At 46.7% G+C, this 20,133-nt stretch overlaps 1 protein-coding gene across 1 annotated transcript in view; it reads left to right on the forward strand.

Moving 5' to 3' along the window:
* Nucleotides 1-16,409: 16,409 nt before the first annotated feature.
* CNTN1 (contactin 1) overlaps nucleotides 16,410-20,133 on the forward strand; it is a 137,337-nt gene continuing 133,613 nt past the window's right edge. Inside the window, exons 1-2 of the mRNA XM_062195237.1 lie at nucleotides 16,410-16,545; nucleotides 18,304-18,436. Of these exons, the coding sequence (XP_062051221.1) occupies nucleotides 16,410-16,545; nucleotides 18,304-18,436 (269 nt within the window). The remainder of the gene's footprint in view (nucleotides 16,546-18,303; nucleotides 18,437-20,133) is intronic.

The following is a 20,133-nucleotide window of genomic DNA, read 5'->3' on the forward strand; positions in this document are numbered from 1 at the left end:
ACCAAGTGCTTTATATATAGCTGTCAGGGACTACATTCTTGTTAATGTATTATTGAGGCTTTTTTGAATAATTTATGGTCTTCCTGCAGCAGAGCAGAAGAGCAGGGCTGGATGCTCCTGTGGACGCAGGCCAGACTTCTGCTGGGAGGACCCAGCCTGGACACGGCAAGAAGGGGAGCAGGCACGGGGACAGGGTGGGTGTGGCTGGAAGGAGCAGCAGTGGAGAGACGCGCTGGGCTGCCTGGCCATGTTAGAGAATGCAGAGCGCTGTCTTAGGCTGAGAGGCTTAGTGGAACATACGGAGAGGAGCAGCCGCTGAACGCTCTTGGGTACGAGCACAGCGGCAGGGCGCCTCTCTGGGCACCCAGCGACGGATGGCTGATGAGAAGCAGCACCCAGCTGTCGACTGCTGGCCGATGAGGAGCACCCAGCAGCAGGGCCTGGCCTGGGGGTGGGAGAAGCTCTAAGGCTCTGAAGACAAGACAGGCCACCGGGGGGAGCTGGTCAGCACAGTGTGGCTGGTGCTGCAGGGACCAGCACGTGCTTCCCGCATCTGGCCCTGCTGTTCTTCCAGTTACAGAGAGAAACAGGTCTGCTCCCGTCAGTGACGCACCTGCATAAGAGGAGGTCAGCCCTGTCTCTCTCCCGCTGCCCTGATGGCAGAGCGTCCAGTCCCGTGGAGGCCGAGGGGATGGCTGGGCATTGCGGGGCAGCAGGTGTGTGCACAGTGAACTCCGGGGAGCAGCGCCCTGCACTAGCAGGAGCAGGCTCAGCTCAGGGCCTCAGCCGGGCTGCAGAGGGGTGTGACCAGGAGTCCCTGGTGATACCATAGAACGGATCACCGGCAGAAAACAAATGCGGGAAGAAGATGTGGCAGACGCTTTTAGACACGGACGGCAAGAAACCCATACAAGGCAATAAATCACCTGCTGACAGGGCGATGCCTCACTGTCCTGTGGAAGTAGTCACCGTTCTTGAGCAGGAGGAAGAGCTATCGTGTCAGAATAGCAGAGATGTCAATGTGGCTGCAGTGTGTGTGTTCAGACGGGAAGACAGACTGCCAGCAACACTCAGTAACCTGCATTTTTCAACATGCTTTAAAATAGGCATATGTAGAACATCTTTTTCAAGAATACATTTGTGATTATAAATCACAGTCATCCCGTAAAAAATCGGTGCCCCAATAAGGGACATTTCATGTTACCTGTTGTCACCATAATTATCCTTATTTTAGGAAACTACATTTGGATTTGTATATAGCAGGTGCTTTGGACATGGTTTATTCATGCACATGTATGTGGAAAGACACGTGTGCCACAGGCATCAGAGCCACAACATTGAACACAGCTCATGGCCCTTTCCCTGGTGTCCTTAGGCATAGTAGAAAAATTGTGGAACGCTTTCCTGGTGAGCATTTTACATGCATAGTCTCATACAACACTTGCAGCAGTAGTCCTATGAAACTGACATTCTTGTTGCATTTTACAAATGAGGAGAAGCGCAGCCAGGTTGAGTAACCTGCCCACGGTTGCATGATCAGGAGTGATGGAGGTGGAGCCAGCCTTGTGGCTCAGCAGATTAAGTCACCGCCTGCAACACCAGCAGCTAATATAAACGCCAGTTAGAGACTTAGCTGCTCCATTCCCAGTCCAGCTCCCTGCTAACGTGCCTGGAAAAGCAGCAGACCGTGGTCCAGAGGCTTGGGCCCTGCCACCCACATGGGAGCATGGAACACTTGGGGGGAGTTCCAGGCTCCTGCCTTCAGTCTGGCCCAGCCCTGGCCATTTGTAACTCTGCCTTTCAAATAAATAAATCTTTGTTTTGATAAATAAGAAAAAGACTAATGAAGGCCAAGCTCAGATAAGGTTTGGTTGGTTTCACTTGGACTGATTTGGCTATGTATTGGCAGAGATTTCCATATCTAGGGGACCTACAAAAGATTCGTGAAAACTAAAAGATAAACTAAAGGATAAACTCACTTTGGGGCAAACCATTTTGAATCCCATGCAGAGATTTTGCATATTGCGCACTTCCAGGAATTTTTGATGACGTCTCATGATTATCCGAGCCGGAAACGCAGAAGAACATCCTGGACCTGAGGAATGTTTCTGTATTTTGTTTTCAGATTTCTGATTCCGCTTGCTTTGTGAGGGCACAAGCCACCCTGCCTTTGCACTCGCCCCACTTCCTTCCCAGGCTGCCTGTGAAGTTGCTGGTCATTGAGCCAAACCTTCCTGACACACTCACCCCATCCAAAGGAAAAGCTCCCAGGGTCGCTCTCCACTCCTCACCTCCGCCCACTCACCTGTTTGTTTTTCTCTGTGGTTGGAGCTTCTTCCTGGTCACTCAAGACCCAAATGTAGCAGTGTTCTTTACTCTCCCGTTGTAATGTCTGTAAGAATCATTTGGAGTTCTTAAATGACAACAGTTTAGTAGAAAGTAAACTAGAACTATTGAAGAATCCAACATTAACAGCGATTAAGTTGCACCTGCCTTGTAACACGTAGTGTAATTATACCTTGCTCCTTTTTATAGGAGGGCATCCAGATTACTGTGTGTGAGTTAGAAGTGGAGAGGCCAAGGGAAGTCTCCAGTGCGTATGGTTCACGCGTGCTTTACAGCAATAAGCAGTGTGTGCAGATTCCAGGGGTTTTCATTGAGGCCTCTACTTCACTGAAATTAAAAGCCAAAAGCCCTTCCACAGCTCGCTGGATTGGTGTTTCTGCCCCCTCAAAGAACTGCTCAGCGTTCCTCACCTCTAGTAAGCCGTTTATTTTCTTTCTGATCAGTCCTGCTTAGTGAAAAAAATTTGATAACAAATTTAAAGTCCAGATTTAACCTGGTCAGTATAGACAAATAGTCCTCACCTGGATAATGTTAATCCTGGAATTTAAAAATTATCTACTGGATTTGTTGTACAAGGATATTCCAAATATGTCCTGCTGATAATGTGACTCATCTCCACCACATTTTCCATGAATTCAACTAAGATTTTTCCAGAGAAAAACAGTGTATTCACTGGAGAATGATCTACATAATGAAAAGAGAAGAATGCATTTACCCTGGATCATGTATTCCTATTAAATATTTTGTTTGACCTATGCAAACTGTTAGGCTTCCTAAAAATCAGTGTGATAAGTTTCTTCTCAAAATCTTACTGCAATTCAGATACGTAGGATCTCATGGTTTGCCGCGGCACAGCATTGTACATCGTCGTCAGGGTTGTGTTTGGTCTCACGGTTTGACACGGCACTGCACTGTACACTGCACACTGTACAGGATTGCGTTTGGCTGCTTTAGGGACTGGTCCGGTACATCTCTGTGCTGAACACGACAGCGTTGAGTGCTCTCCTCTCAGGATGACCTCCCTGCTCCCTGCACTATTGCATCTGGTTTGAAAAGGGCTTCTCTCCTCCTCTTGCTTGGTGTTAGCCCCCTGTGCCCTTGCTGATGAGCTCTTTCTGACGACAGGGACACCGTGTTCTCAGGCACACCCCGTAAGAAGGGGCTGAGCTGCAGAAGCACCAGATGACATCATCTGAGAGGAAGGACCTGTTCCTTCAGGCCCTGCCAACACAGGCAGGCCCCTCCCCATGGGGCTGTAATTTACAGCCATGCAGATGATTGACAGGTGTCCACGTTGATGGCATAAAGGTGCGAAGAACTGTCATCGCACCAACTGGCAGGCCTGCGCGCCTCCCCCTTGCTTTTTGAGCAAGTGCACTGTCTCCTTTAGTCCTCCTGTCTTGAATCTCCACTCTTACACACAGGTGTGGATTTACTATGAAGAATGCGGCTTAAATTGGGGAGCCCTGTACTTGCGGGAGGTTAGTCTAAGGCCCGTGCAAAAGCTCAGGAAAGCAGTGACGTGGTCATAAACTTACGCAGAATTTGAAAACACGGGAGTTACACCGCCGAATGGTTTTATAGCTCAGTTTGTATTAGCAGTTTGGTCTCCATGGCTTTAAAGAATGTGCCTCAACTTACAAAGATTTGGTCTCACCAAATCTAACTTGTCCCAGACTGGCACACAAGGAATAATTATTGACTTTGTTGCATGAGGAAATAAGTGTAAGATGTGATGGGAAGGAGGAGATTGAATATGTCGTTAATGAAATTACTTTAACATTAAAAGGAGCATTTCTGGTAAATTTGTTCCACTGCCTCTTTATGTGATGTCTTTGAGTTCACAGAGCTCTCAGGAATCTTTTCCGAATCTCTCTACCAGCCCTGACACTGGATTTGATCATCAGTTAAACTTGCTGATAGTGGCATGTTCACAGACCTGCTCTCCCTAGGACAGGGTTATTATACTCAGTGGCTAAAGAGGAAAGGCAGCTGAATGCTGCAGTGCTGGGGTGCAGCCCACACCCTCTGCTACAGAGTAAACCCTTTGCCTTAGAACGTGGTGTTTTCAAGTGAATTAAATGAAAACTTACTCTACAGACATGGAACGTGCCATAGAATAAAACTGATAATGGTGTTGACCCCAAGTGATCTCTCTCCTTCCCTTTTTCTCTTGATGCAGGTGTTTAATATCATTCAGCGTCCTTACAGCTGGAGATTTTCTGTGGTAATTGAGCTGAACTTCTACTGAATACAAGATGAAAATGTGGTTGCTGTTCAGCCCTCTTTTGCTAGTATCTTTTGCAAGCAGTCTGTCAGGTAAGAAATAATGTTTGCATCTTTGCCATAAATTGTATCAACATACTTGATACATTTTTTTCATTAAAGCTATTGTATAAAGTCAGTGTTAATGTTTTCTTTTGACATCTGAGAATATAGATACATAAATATAAGTAGCTACATATTTATTGAAGTAGAGCCTATCTTCATTTTTTATTTTTACTTTTAATTAAATTTTTACAAGATAAGTCATTCTTGCATAGTAGGGAGCTGGTAAATGTGTTTTAAGATATTTATTTACTTTGGAAAGCAAAGTGACAGAGGGAGAGACAGAGAGAGACCTTTTATTACAGATTCATTACCCCAAGGGGCTGTAATAGTCAGGTCTGGATGAAGCAGAAGTCAGAAGCCAGGAATTCCATCCCAGGTTCCCATATGGGTGTCAGCGGCCCAAGTCCGTGGTCCATCTTGCACTGGTTTCCCAAGCACGTAGGCAGGAAACCAGAACAAAATCAGCGCAGCCAGCACTCTGAGATGGGAAACTTGCATTACAAGCAGCGGTTTAACCACCTGCTAAGCTAGGAAGCCCGTAACCTCTGGATCTCTGCAGGCACTGGGGGGGAGGGGGGAGGGCTTATCCCTGGTGGGTGGCATTTATCCATTCCTGGGAAGTAAATGTTCCTGCTGCAGCCAGTTCCAACCTGATACCTCTTAGTGTGCAGCTGGAAGGCTACATAAATAGCTCACCATCCTGTGGTGTTTGCGCCATCCAGCTTCAGGAGTCTGAACTTCAATAAATCAAGTGAAAATAAAATATAGTAAAACCAGCTTAGAAATAAGGGGGTTTTAAGGATTTCCCTCTTGCCTATAATATTGCTTATTTATTGTTAAATATTTATTTGGGAAGCAGGTACACACATACACACACAGAGAGATGCTGGTTCATTCCACAAATGGCTTCAACAGCCAGGGCTGGGTCAGGCGAATGCTGGGAGCTGGAGCACTCAGTCCAGGTCTCCCACGTGTCTGACAGGGACGTAACCACTAGAGCCATTACTGCTGCCTCCCAGCTCTGGAATCAGAAATGGAGCTGGAATTCACACCCTGGGACTCAATATCAGATGCATAATTACTAGGCCAAAGCCCTGCCCACATTTATTTATTTTTAAGTTAACAGAATTGAATTCTAATATTGGCTAGGTTTAACACCCGGCTCCTCGAGGTCTGACACCAGGCACACTGTGGAATCCCCTGTCTCCAGGTTAGTCAGTCTCATGAGGAGCGACGTGTGAAGTCACCTACAGTGTGTGCTCAGATGTCAAGACAAAGCGGTTTTGTTTTACGACAGATACAGTATTTCTGTCTTTCACAGACAGGCATGACGTAGTCAGAGGCGTTTCCTGTAAGGAGAGATGCGTGATGTTTCTGTCTGATGTTCTCCAGCGATCATTTTTTCTCATCTTCATGACCTTGACGCAGGAGGTGCTTGTGGAGTTGCCGTTCTGTAACTTTGTCATCCCTGGCGGTTGCTGTGAGGGTGCAGCTGAGAGGCCTCCTCTTGTACTTGTTATTTATTATAAAGACAGAAAAGTGCTGGTTTATTTTGGGGAGCTGCCTCCACATGCTGAAAATGATAATTTCGTCAGTACCTAAGAATTTTAATGTCATTGATAGCTACATGTTTTATACCCACAATGGTTATATATGTACACACATTTGCATAAGTATATCTATTATGTATATACATACTTATATACACACATTTTTGTTATATAAATGAAACTTAAGTAAACTTTGGTAAAGCTATTGTAATGAAGTCTTATTTGTATGGAAAAAACAGAAAAATTATTAATATTGTTTATAATGAACATTAATACTAATTCTGTTGACCACCCCCTGTAGTGCTACACCTATAAAATATAAAGGTAACAAATAGACACCTGTACTTCAGCCTTAGAGTGACTGGCAGGGTCTCATCTCATTAACCGGCATCGCAGTTACTTGAGGATCTGTGTTTGCACCTCAGAGAACTGCTTCCTGACCAGCGTTGTTTATCCTTTTGTTTCAGAGTTTACCTGGCACAGAAGGTATGGTCATGGAGGTAAGTTGACAAAAGGGTAAACCTTTTCTCAGTTGGATTACATTGCATGTCTACTTTTTAAACTTGAACACAAATGGTTTATGTTAGATTACCTGTAAATTTTGGAAAGATTACCTTTCTAGTATCACAAGGCAACTTGTTGGAGTGCTGAAATGAATGGATGGATTATCACAAACACGTATCTCTCTGGGGGATGATAGCAGGTGGGAAATAGTCAATGTGATGTACAGTGCTGTGCCACTCAGTTTTGAAACTGTGTTTTAACTATTGGAAACTTCTGAATGTGTTTGACAGTCTCTTGCTTTCCTGCAAGAGAGAAAACTAAAGTTACTGAGCTTGAAGCTTGAAGATTGAGTCCAGCTAGACGCACACAGGTGTTCCAAATCGGTTGTGTAAGATGCATTGAATATGAAGGATCATCCTGCTGCTTCAGGTTGTACTCTGATGACTGCTGAGCAGTGCAGCCTCTGCACTGTGGTGATAGCCCGGGGTAAACCCAGCCTGGGTTTACTCACTAGTGATCAAGCAGTCTCATCCACACTGCCCCACCTCCTGAGCCTTGCCTTTCCAGTCTGTAAAAATCACAGGGCCGAGGTGAGGGATACAAAAGCAACGCAGTGGCACCTTCCAGTGCGGTGTTCGAGCCTGTGCGTGCTCACTGAGCGGAGCAGACCTGGTGACTCACAGCAGCTGGCGCCGTAACAGTAAGAGTGGAAGTCGAGGGGCATCTCTGAGTCGGCAGTGCTACACCAAATCAAGGCTGTCCATGCCAGATGAGTGAGCAGGACTCGGACTTGTAGGAAAGGAGCTGGGAAGTCTGCTTAGACTGCATCCAAACCCTGGGTTTCTGCCTTGGGAGCTGGGAATCTCTATGGAAGATCGGTAAGGTATTCTGATCAGTGAGGTGTTCATCCCTGCCCTTCATGAACCTGATCACAGAGCAGGACATGAGTAAATAGGGAAACTGTAAAAGAAACATTATGATGGTGCTGTGTAAGAAGAATTTGAGCAATAAAGGCATATTTAATGATGGAGGTAGTAGACAGAGAACCATGAAGATTTTCAGTGTTAGAGGTGAAACTAATTCTAAACAGAGGAAGGAACTCAGATAAAATTATGGGCTGCATTGGGTATTTTTCCAAGTATCCAAGTGTGCTTTGCAGGGTGTTAGTAGGAACTGCACTGAACAAAAGAACTCATTATCACATAGATTTTGGGAAAAAATGGCTAACCAGAGTTCAGTAATTTGGTATTGACCCTAAATAGTGAGCAGTTACCCTTCTTGCATAGCAAGCATAATGTGTGTGTTCCATTCCCAAGGCTGCTGTGGTGAGGTCGCAGTCTGGGTGGTTTAGAACAGAAATGTGTCACCTCACAGTTCTGCAGGCTGCAATGCTAATTCAAGAACTCAAAATGGAGGCAAGGCCACCTTCTCTTTGAAAGCACAGGGGCAGGTTCCTTTCTTGCCTCTCCTGTCTTCTGTTTCCCGCAGAGCATCCGGCTTGGGCTGGCGTAATTCCACTGTCAGCACCCAGCGGTACGTGACTTCTGCGTCCTCACGGAGTTCTCCTTCTGTGCGTGCCTGTCTCTCTGCCCACATTTCCCCTCTTCTGAGGATAACATGTTGAATTAGGACCTACCTGAAGACCGAATTTTAAAAATTCATTTATTTATTTGAAAGAGTTACAGAGAAGGAAGGAGGAATAGAGAGAGAGATCTATCTTCCATCTGCTGGCTCACTCCCCAGCCAGGACTGGGCCAAGCTGAAGTGAGGAGCCAGAAGCTTCTTCCCCGCTCTCCCTCATGGGTGGCAGGAGCCCCAACACCTGGGCCACCTTCAGCTACGTTTACCAGGGAGCAGGATTGGAAGTGGAGCAGCTGCGACCCTAACTGGCACCCATAATGGATGCAGACATGTTAGGCGGTGACTTTACCCACTGCCAACAGTGCCAGCCCTCTTCCTTAAAAGATCCAGTATCCATTTAAGAACACCATCTACTGAACTGGGAGTTAAGGTATCATCATATCTAATAGATCATCTTGCATATATATATATATATTAACCTTTTATGATTATTTTTTCAAAATATTTATTTATTTGAAAGGCAGAGTTACAGAGAGACAGAGAGATAGAGAGGCAGAGAAAGAGAGAGAGAGGTCTTTCATCTGCTGGTTCACTCCCCAAATGGCTGCAACAGCCAGAGCTGTGCTGGTCTGAAGCCAGGAACCAAGAGATTCTTCCACGTCTTGCATATGGTGCAGGGACCCAAACACTTGGGCCATCTTCTTCTGCTTTCCCAGGCCATAGCAGAGAGCTGAATGGCAAGTGGAGCAGCTGGGACTCGAACTGGTGCCCATATGGGATGCCGGCACTGCAGGCAACAGCTTTACCTGCCACACCACAGTGCCGACCCCTAAATGATTATTTTAGTAGCAGTCTTTATAGCCTACCTGAGTAGCTTTTAAGACAAACATAAGCATTTTTATTTGAAAGATAAAGTACATCATGGATTATATAAAATCATTAAATCCAGTTCCATTCTTCGTCATATCTTTAAGAAGTTTCTCTTTTATAATTTTAGTAAAAAAAAAAGCAATGAGTATGTCCTATGAGATAAGAAAAATAAGTAAAAAAAAAGAAAAATAAGTTACACGTAGTCAACTGATAACATATATTTAATTATTAATAATTAATTGTTAATTAAAACATTTGCTACTAAATATTTACTGTCTACTGGTTCTCTCTGCAAATGACTGCAGCAGCCAGAACTGGGCCAGGTAAAGGCCCGCAGCCCAGAACGTCACCCCAGTCTCTCACGGGGCAGTAGTGTTACCGGATGAGGCAGGGTTCTTGTCTTCACGCAAGAAAGAATTCAGGCATGAGACAGAGAGCAGGGGAAAGCAACATAGCAAGGTTTATTAGGGCAGGGACATCCGTAAGAACGGATGGGCACATCTCCAGACAGGACCTGAGGGAGAGTGCCCAGTCGCTCAGACTGGGGGAGAGTGAGGTTACATGGTTGAGTGGAGAGAGTACACCTGGCCAGGCCAGGCAGGCGCCTCAGCAGAGAGAGCGCTGAGCACGCACAGTCCGGTTGAGGCTGGGCGTTTTTAAGAGGATGAGCCTTGCCTCCCCACTTCTTCTCCTCCTGGAACAAAGGGACTTTTTGCATGTAAATACGAAAAATCCCGGAGTCACCCCTCCCCCACACCCTCCCCAGAGTTATCCGACAGGGAGAAGCCTGGCTGGCCTCACCCACCTTATAAGAGCCTTAGAGGAAGGATGGTTATCGGGTAGAAGGGGCAGGGCGTTTGAAGTGCAGATAGTGGGCTGCCCCTGGAAGGTTACCAGGATGACTTTGAGATGCAGATGCTGGACTTGGATGTCAGTGCCTTAGGCCTTTGTCACACACACATAAGCTCATTTCTGACTTCCTCCCTAACAGTAGGACCCCAGGTCCATGAGCTGTCTGTCCACTGATGCCTGCCGGACTGTGCGTTAGCAGGAATCTGGATCCTAAGCAGTATGAGCTGAACTCAGAGCAGCACGTCTGTGTGGAACATGGGCAGCCCAAGTAGCTGCCTCACCACTGTACCAAACACCTGCCCCATATTTTATTCTTTTTATTTTTACTTATTTACTTGAAAGGCAGGTTACAGAGATAGAGTGCTGCTGTCCCTTGGTCACTCCGCATGTGCCCACAGCAGCTGGGATTGGGTTGGGACCAAGTCCAGGAGCTGGGAAGTCAATCCAGGTCTCCCACAGGGGTGGCAGAAGCCCATTCTCTTGGTCCTTCCAAGATCCATAGCGGAAAGAAGCCAGAATTTGGGGGGAGGAGGTCTCAACTCTTCATTGATGCAGGCACCCCCATATGGGATGCGGGCTCTTAACTGGTATCTTAACTGCTAGGCTAAATACCCACCCTGGAAGTAAATATTTAATTTACATGGAGTTTCCAGTTGCAGCGTCTGCTTTACCATTACTTCAAGGAATTAAAAAAAAAAAAAAAAAACTATACCTAAAGTAAAAATCAGTGCCTCTTTAATTCCTTTGCAATTCTGTGAGAAAATGTAAAAATAGGAAATAATACAGCAGCATAGCATTCATTTTTTAAGAATTAGAATGAAATAATCTATAAATTCTACTTTGCACACTTACAATGAGTGTATGGCTCCATAACACCCAGCGCTAATATTGGAAGCATTAATTCCCTTCATTGCTTTGCTGCAGGGAGAGGGAGACAGGAAATTTCTCATGTCTTTGCAGTACTTGTGTCTCCAGAGAGAAGTCCTGGGGTTCTCGTCATCGCCCAAGAGAGAATTCAGGCATGAGACAGAGCAGAGTAGCAAGGTTTATGGGGCCTGGGCATCCGTCAGAACAGACAGGACTGACAGAGGCTGCCCAGTCACTCAGTCTGGGGGAGAGTGAGGCTACATCGTTAAATGGGGAGACTACGCCTGACAGGCAAGGCAGGCGGCTCAGCAGAGAGCGGAGAGAGCTTGATCAGACTGGGGCTAGTAAGGGGGAAGGGGTCCAGGTTTCTCCTTCCCCTCCGGTCTTCCCCCTCCTCTAGGACACAGGGTTTGCTGAGTGTAAATTAGGAGATTCCTCCCTAGGTTTGCTGGTCCTGCCTGGCAGAGGGGCTGCCCCTAGGGTGTCTGTGAAGGTTTTATGGCCCTGTGTTATCAGGCCAGGTAACCTCTCTGGCCCTGAGGAGAGAGAGTTCTCCTGGGAGTTCCCCTTGGGGGAAGGGCTGGGACACCTGGGAGGTTGTCCGGTCTGGGCAGGACCCTGAGGTGTGGGTGCTGGGCTGCTTCCAGAGTGAGCTTCTGCAGGTGCTGGTTCTTCAGGCCCCTCCCACACACACAGGCTCCTTTCCAACTTCCTGCCTAATACTTGTCCCCGAATTTCATGAAATTTTGTTTTTCACTTTAACTCTCATCTGTTACTCAGCATAATTTTCAGTGTATTTTTTTCTACCCCTAAGTATAGCATCGCCCCATTCATTGAAATGGACAGGAGGAGGCTAGGATAAGTAGAATCCTGGCAAGAGGCCATGGCTGGTGAATGCCACACAGGAGGATGTCCTCAGTGTGGGGACCAGGTGGGAGGGCGTCTCTCTCGCCAGGTACACGGCTTGGTGACCTCAGGGTGAATAAGTGGTGCAGACAAGGGACAGGAAAGGACATCCCCAACAGACAAAGCCAAGCACAGAATTTAGCCCACTTAACGCTTCTGCTGACCTGACCTCAGTGTTCATTCCAACAGCTGGATTTCTGTCCTCAGAGACCAAGTGCTTACTTGGTATTTTTAGCTGTGCAGTTTCGCTGGAAAATCGCCCATCACCCATGACCCTGAGGGACCAAGCGTCAGAATGTCAAAGCCCAAGACCTGTGTGTGTGTGTTTTCTCTTATCAGCAGGGAGTGGTTAGCAGTGAACTGTCTAAAAGGATTGTGCTTGGAGGTAGTTTAAATATTGCCTATTGTAAAGGGTTTATTGTCTTTAGAGAGAACTTAAGCCATTTCCCTTCCTATAACCATGGATTACAAATACTGTAAAAATTGCATGTTGGACTCTCTTCAAATTTTCTCATTGTATTTTTGTAACATATTTTTTCCCTGAAACTCTTCTTAACAACATATTTAGGTAAATTATGTCTAATAATGTATAGATTGAGATGATGTATTGCAGAATGGAAAATGGATTTCGTTTTAAAATGGATACACAATGAATGAAAAATAACGCTTAAGCACGAACTGTCATTTTACATTTGATTTCCAGAAATAGAAGAGCAGGACTGCAGTGGGCTCCCCCTGTGTAGTGAGAAGTGGACTATGGTGGGCTCCCCCTGTGTAGTGTGACGTGGCCTGCAGTGGGCTCCCCCTGTGTAGTGTGACGTGGACTGTAGTGGGCTCCCCCTGTGTAGTGTGACATGGACTGTAGTGGGCTCCCCCTGTGTAGTGAGAAGTGGACTGTAGTGGGCTCTCCTGTGTAGTGAGAAGTGGACTATGGTGGGCTCCCCCTGTGTAGTGTGACGTGGCCTGCAGTGGGCTCCCCCTGTGTAGTGTGACGTGGCCTGCAGTGGGCTCCCCCTGTGTAGTGTGACGTGGACTGTAGTGGGCTCCCCCTGTGTAGTGTGACGTGGACTGTAGTGGGCTCCCCCTGTGTAGTGTGACGTGGACTGTAGTGGGCTCCCCCTGTGTAGTGTGACGTGGACTGTAGTGGGCTCCCCCTGTGTAGTGAGAAGTGGACTGTAGTGGGCTCCCCTGTGTAGTGAGACGTGGCCTGCAGTGGGCTCCCCTGTGTAGTGAGAAGTGGCCTGCAGTGGGCTCCCCCTGTGTTGTGAGAAGTGGACTGCAGTGGGCTCCCCCTGTGTTGTGAGAAGTGGACTGTAGTGGGCTCCCCTGTGTAGTGAGACGTGGACTGTAGTGGGCTCCCCTGTGTAGTGAGATGTGGACTGTAGTGGGCTCCCCTGTGTAGTGTTTGACGTGAAGTCATTCTGGTGTAGTCCCACAGGTGATGTTTCCATCAGTCCTGCACCCGAGAGCAATGCTGAAAACGATCTGACTGTGAACATCCATTCCTGATCACTTTTTTTATTATTCCGGTCACATCAAAAATATGCCTATCTTGGTAATAGAGTTGTGGCAGTCACATTTACTGCAGAAAATAAATGAATTTGCATTAAAATAAACATGTGATTTTTATTAAATTGAGAAGTCATCTCTAACTGTGCTGTGTTTTAGAAGAATCTGTGGATCAAGGAAAAGGGTACATATTTTAAAAATAATCGTTTTTTTATAGTATCTAATTCTTATGTATTTCTTTTTCTTTTACTTTGTTTTTTTTAAGGGTTTATTTTTATTTTTATTTTTTTGAAAGGCAAAGTGATGAATAGAGCAGTGCAGACAAAGAAAGGGAGATCTCTCCACCTGCTGGTTTACTCCCCAGATGGCCCCACTGGCCAAGGCTGTGCCAGGCTGAAACCAGGATCCTGGAACTCCAGCCGGGTCTCTCAGATGGGTGGCAGGTGCCCAGATACCTGGGCTGTCTTCTACTGTCTTGATAGGTGCATTGGCAGGGAGCTGGACCAGAGCTGTGCAGCCAGGACTTAAACCAGAGCTGTGATATAGGGTGCTGGCATTGCAGGGGACTGTAACACATTGCACCGCTACACCAGCCCCCGATTTACCTTTTAACCGCACTTCTAATCGCAGTGGATCAGATCCGTCTTCCCGTGGTGGTGGAGAGAAGACCTAGATGGATGTGCTGAAGGCTGAGAATACACAACCTGCATTAATGGGTCCCTTGCAGAGCACGGTTGTGCTGTCCCTAGAAGACCTTCTTGGACTGAGCTCTGAAGTTAGCAGGACAGTGAGCCCAGCTACTGTCTTCCAGGGCGTCTTGAGGGTCACTTTCAGAGGCCTGTGCTGAGCATGACGACCTAACACAAATGCTTTCCTTGGGTACTTTATATTTTAAGGGCACAGATATATTTCTATTATAGATGTACACAGTACTTGCTAACCCATCTCACAGAACCCTTAATTTTAATCAGCCTTTAAATGTATTGTAAAAGATCTAGTTATTTATTTTAAAGTCAGAGTTAGAGAAAGTGAGAGAGAGAGAGGGAGGGAGGGAGATCTTCCATCCTCTGGTTCATTCTCCAGATAGTTGCAATAGCCACTGCTGGACCAGGCTGAATCCAAGGCCAGGAGCACCTTAGAGAAGTGGGAAGCGTAGGTTTGTGAGACAGTCCTTAGGAGAGACATTTATGTGATTTGAATGTCACCTATTTTGCTTTTTGATCTTGGGAGCTGCCAAAGAGAAGTATCTTAAATGTAGTTTTTTCTCAGTGTGAACAATAATCTCAATGTTTTCTTGGAGATTAACTTCATCTTTTTATCCCCTGGAAGCTTCATTTTCTATTCCTATAAGTGTTAGATGCAAATGAGAGATTGGAAAACACATGCATTTTATTTGTGAAAAGTATTATCGTGAGAAGAAAAAATACCAGGGGATCCTACTACCTGCCTGATTGGCCACAAAAATTCACAACATTGTCTGAGCTCCCCATGTCCCCTTTGAGGACTGGGTACCCTTCATCTCTGTGTGGCTCTCTATGACCTGCACAAACAGCCTCATCATTGTAAATATGTGATTTTCCATCATTGCGCAGCGGATTTTCATCACTGACCTTTTCTAGAAAAAAAATAGTTGTTTGTTTTTAAATTCATTGGATGAAGCTGTAGGAACTACTTCATACATATTCTCAGTTTTCTACAGGCTGGTCAGCTTTTATGTGAACAGCGTATACCTTCAAATCAGAACGAATCTTTAGGACAGCTTCGTTGAAATATGAAAATCTCTAATCTCCATGTAGATGTGTTTACGTGAATCTATTTGTGTTGTGTTTGAAGGAGCCGTACAGAGCTTTATACAATAAGGGAATTCTGAATGGACGTAACTCATCTTACTTCAGAGTGATGGAAGTCGCTCTTTCAGGGAAGCTTCTAAATTATAAGCTGAGGGTTGTGGCTCATGACTGTCCCTGTAAATGGCACTACCCAGAAGGACAGAGCCTCTGCACGTCACACCAGGACTGTCCTTTTCCACCCTGGAAATAGAATCAGGCAATAGGTCTTGAGCTGTGCAATGCTGCTTCTGCTGGGCAGGGTTCAAGTGTTGTGAAGTCACACGCAGTGTACCCCCCAGTACTGCGTGTGATCAATATTTAGTGCGCAGTTGTTGCCATCTGCTTGTGGAGTGCGTGTTGGAGAAGGAATGGCTGGAAACCCCTCCTGCACGAGACCCGAGGTTCTCCTAACAGAGGTTTTCACAGAGCTGAAGGTTTTGACTTCCATGAGGTCCAAATCAGCTATTTCTTGTCTGTCATGGGTCGCACTCTTGGTGATGTATCTTGTACTCAAAGTCAGAGTCGAGTCATTGAACTGACAACTGCTATTGGAGCCCCCAAGATATCTTCTGGAATTGTGCTTGCGCTGTGGGAGGAAGTAGGCCAGCATCCATTCCAGTGCATCACACGTTCATTTCTGCTGAAATCCGAGGCTCTTGTGCATTGGTGGTAACAACAACAACAACAACAATAATAATATCATCGTCGTCGTCCTTGTAACATAAACGCGGTGCTTTTAGATTTTGTGAGCTTTCCTCTCCCTAAAGGATATGTTTTTCTGGTTTTCTAAACATTTCTCTATTGGAACTTTGAAATCGCAGCAGTTGGCACTAAAGTCATTATGTTTCAAAGGACAGAGCGGGAGTGGAGGTCATCTCACCCTCAGAGAATCTAAATACATTGGTAAAAACGCACCCCTCTGCGTGTCTTCTTAAGTGTTTCTGTGTGCCCTGGGAAACACGGCAGGATCTCCAAGCTGGCAGGTGGTGCTCAGTTGCTGCAGAGAGAGGCTGTGCAGCTGGGAGCAGGTCGGGATGAGCCTACGAAGGTGTCCAAGCGGGCAGTACAACGTATGACTCTTACCAGCTAGAAGTACAGGTGAAACCAGTACAGGGAAAACCCAGAGCTTTCGCACACAATGAAAGTCTCTGGTCACCAGGGCTTCGGGAACCATTTCTGTTCTTTCCCTGATGTGCAGTTCTGTTCTCAGGGGACAGAGACTGCGAAGCGTGATCAATAAAGTTCTTAGAAGGGAAGCGGAAGCATGATCAGCAGCTGTGGTTTGCACAGCCCTCAGAGGGACGTGGGAGTGCAGACCGCCAGAGCAAGACTTTCACACTCCCCAGCACGGAGCGACTGTGAACACCGCGTGTTCCTGAGTGGCCACAGGCCCTTGGGACGTGTGCCTGCTCCTTTCTTTTCTGAATGTGGAAGCCGTGTAGACAGCAAATGGCTTGCATGAAAGAGCAGAGTGTGTGCTGGAGCTGATTCTGCTAACTCTGAGTGCCTCGTCTGTTCTCTGAATGGGGACGTGGAAATGGAATGTGACCAGGGTGTGTAAATTTATGAATGGCAGTGTCGGCAAGTCACAGCTGAAAATGAGGCAGCTCCTGGGAAACATCTTGGGTTCGTTTAGAGAAGGGAGTGGTACGTCCTGCGGGAAGCTAACTGAAGGATGTGGTTCGTCATCTGTGTGTCCAGCAGAAATGTACTGAGTGCCCCAAACAGCACACTGCCAATAGCACCAGAGATCTCAGAGCGAATAAGCCTTGGCTTCTGGCTTTTGGAAGCTTTGTGATTGCTGTGAGAATTTATTTACGTCACAAAAATAAATTCATAAAAATGTATATGCATAAGAAAAGTAAGTTCACGAGCGGCCCCGGAAAATCAGTGTTTGCTGGTTGTTCAGCCTCAGCCACATGTATCATTGCTTCCGTGCACTGTGTCAAAGCGATGCTGACAATAACCTCCAGGTGAGTTTGATTATTATCCCCGTGTGTAGACATGGAGACTAGAAGGGGTTAAACAGTTTGTCCCAAGAAACCCTGATAAACAGTACTGAGCCGAGCCTGAAGGACACAGTGTGGGAAGCTGGGACAGAGCTCAGGTCGTCAAGGGTGATGCTGGGGAAGATGAACGAGTGTGTGCTTGCCTCAACCTCGCTCTTAAAATAAACCGGGGGCGTGACCACGGCTCTGACCCACCAGAGCGTCCTGGCCACCCCACGGCCAAGACTCCTCCCTGCGAGCCACTTGGGTCGTTGTGAATACAGCTGGCGCACAGGGCTCTTAGCTCTGCCTGCAGGTGCTCCCTGGCGGGCACTCGTGCATGGCATCCTCCTCACCCTGGTGGAGCAGAGACCATCGGGAAGGATGCTTCCCCACGGGGTGATGTCTGTGATGAGCCCAGACCCGTCGGTCCCACCCATAGCCGCATACTTAGGTTATAAATTGTTCTTGATGTGGCTGAGTACCAGTGAGGGGAACATGCCTAGGAGAGCATAAAGATGGATCCAGGAAGGAGACCAGTTTCCCCAGAACATCTCAAATCCCTGTATTTCTTCATTCTCTTAGTAAAGATCATTCCGTATCTTCTGTTCCAGACAGCTGGGCAGCTGGCTTACAGAGTGGTGCAAGGAGATTAAAGGCAGGGCCCCTGTGTCCACACGCCTAGTGGAACAGGAAGTTAAGGATCCCGGCAGGGGTGCTCAGTGCCATGGCCTGTGTGGGGGCTGTGGTGACACCCAAGGGGACCGGGGCTGAAACCAGCAGGGGTGCGAGGGTGTCTTGAAGCATCTGAGCCTGTGGCTAGAGAATCAAGGACTAGCAGGTCTTCACAGCAAGAGGGCGTTCTTGTTGGCAGTGCCAGAGAGAAGCAGAGCGTGTGCGAGGGCTCAGGGCTGCAGAACCCGGCAGCTGAGGGGGACAGACCAGGGCTGTCCACGGCTTTCAGGGCGGTGGTGCCTGAAGATCAGAGAAGAATTACGAATACAGGACTCCAGTGTCTTCTCCACAACTGTGGAGGCGCGGTGGTGTTTGTTTTGAATTAAAATGTTCCTGGTTTTTTTTTTTTTTTTTTCAAATACTTTTCTCAATATATGCAGATTTGCTTTGGCTTCTAAAATGCCACAGTGTAAAACAGTGTTCTTGTTTTTGCAGTTTCTGAGGAAGACAAAGGGTTTGGACCCATTTTTGAAGAGCAGCCGATCAATACTATTTACCCAGAGGAGTCGCTGGAAGGCAAAGTGTCGCTGAACTGCCGGGCGCGGGCCAGCCCCTTCCCCGTGTACAAGTAACGTGCTCGCTGCTGTCTTCAGAGTGGGGGGCTGGGTGGAGGGTTGCAGGCCAGCAGCGATGACCCCGTGCTGTGGGGAATCCAGAACACAAAGCTCTCTACAAAGTCCTTGGAAAGGAGCACAAATACTGGCATAACAGCTGTTCAGGAATGTTGACTGATGCCAAATACGTAGTAGCTTCACTTAAATATATGCAGATAACTCGGAGTTCCAGTACAGACAGTGCCCGCGGCATTTGACATCATCCACTTAAAACACGTCTGATGGAGATTCTGCCTCTCAGCCTACGAAGGGTTACATGAAAATCATGCAGAATTTAAAGATGCAGCTTTGAGGATAAAATTTTTTCTCAAGTATTGGCCTGGGTAACTCAAGCCTACAGATCATGATGAATGATGTTTCCATATGACCCTAGTTTTTAAAAATTATAAAGGTTATTCTAGAAAGCATCACCTTTTTCAGTATTTTCAAATCTAAATTCGAGACAACACAGTAAATTTCTTCAGTACCTCTGCTGCTGGTCAGCCTATATAAATATACCCCTGTTCTTCTGGGTTACATATTGATGCTATCAAAAATGACTGTATAAAAGGTAGCCAATGGTTTTCCTTTATCAGATGGTTCCTAAAAGTGATAGTTTCTAGTCCAGTGCGGTGAATAAGTCAAACACTAACCGAGTGCCTGTGGATTCGTTTCACTTTCAAAACGGTTCCATAAAGACACAGCCAGTGATTGATGGGGAAATTGGAGGCTCTCGTGTGTCTATGCCACCTGACTTACTTGAAGGTTGTCATTAAGAAAGGTTGATTTTAGTAGATTTTTTTTTTCATGGATAGAAAAATAGTTTTCTATTTTTGTAAAATCTTGTTATCAAAGAGATACCTCTTTACCTCCATTTGATTCTAACTGCGCTAATTTTCTTTTGCCTCTGGCTGTAATTACAAAAAGTATTCTTAAAATATGAACTTAGGCCGGCGCCGCAGCTCACTAGGCTAATCCTCCGCCTTGCGGCACCGGCACACCGGGTTCTAGTCCCGGTTGGGGCACCGATCCTGTCCCGGTTGCCCCTCTTCCAGGCCAGCTCTCTGCTGTGGCCAGGGAGTGCAGTGGAGGATGGCCCAAGTGCTTGGGCCCTGCACCCCATGGGAGACCAGGAGAAGCACCTGGCTCCTGCCTTCGGATCAGCGCGGTGCGCTGGCCGCAGCGTGCCTACCACGGCGGCCATTGGAGGGTGAACCAACGGCAAAAGGAAGACTTTTCTCTCTGTCTCTCTCTCACTGTCCACTCTGCCTGTCAAAAAAATAAAAATAAAAATATGAACTTAAATACAAAGTCACTAGCTCTTTGAAATTATTTTTATTGCTTCAATTTCATGCATGAGAGTGCAATACCAGTAGCATTTTATTAAGGATGGAGAACACATTTGTTCTGAACATCTCCGATGTCCAAGCCTTACTTCTGCCCTGAGCCGAGCCTAGCAGGAGCCTGTGTACATGGACAGGAATCTGGCGCAGTCAGACAGCAGGGGCTGTGGAGGAGCCTACGCTGTGGTAGTTTGAGGACAGGAAGCGGAGTCCTGAGTAGGTTACCTGGCTTGAGTAAGAGGTGCAAAGTCAGACTTGGGGCTGAAGTACAGGCTTTATGATTTCCGAAGACGTGTGCCCGTTTTCAGGATTTATCCGTGTAGATAGAT

This window comes from Lepus europaeus, chromosome 6, assembly GCF_033115175.1.
Source record: "Lepus europaeus isolate LE1 chromosome 6, mLepTim1.pri, whole genome shotgun sequence".
Classification (NCBI taxonomy): domain Eukaryota; kingdom Metazoa; phylum Chordata; class Mammalia; order Lagomorpha; family Leporidae; genus Lepus; species Lepus europaeus.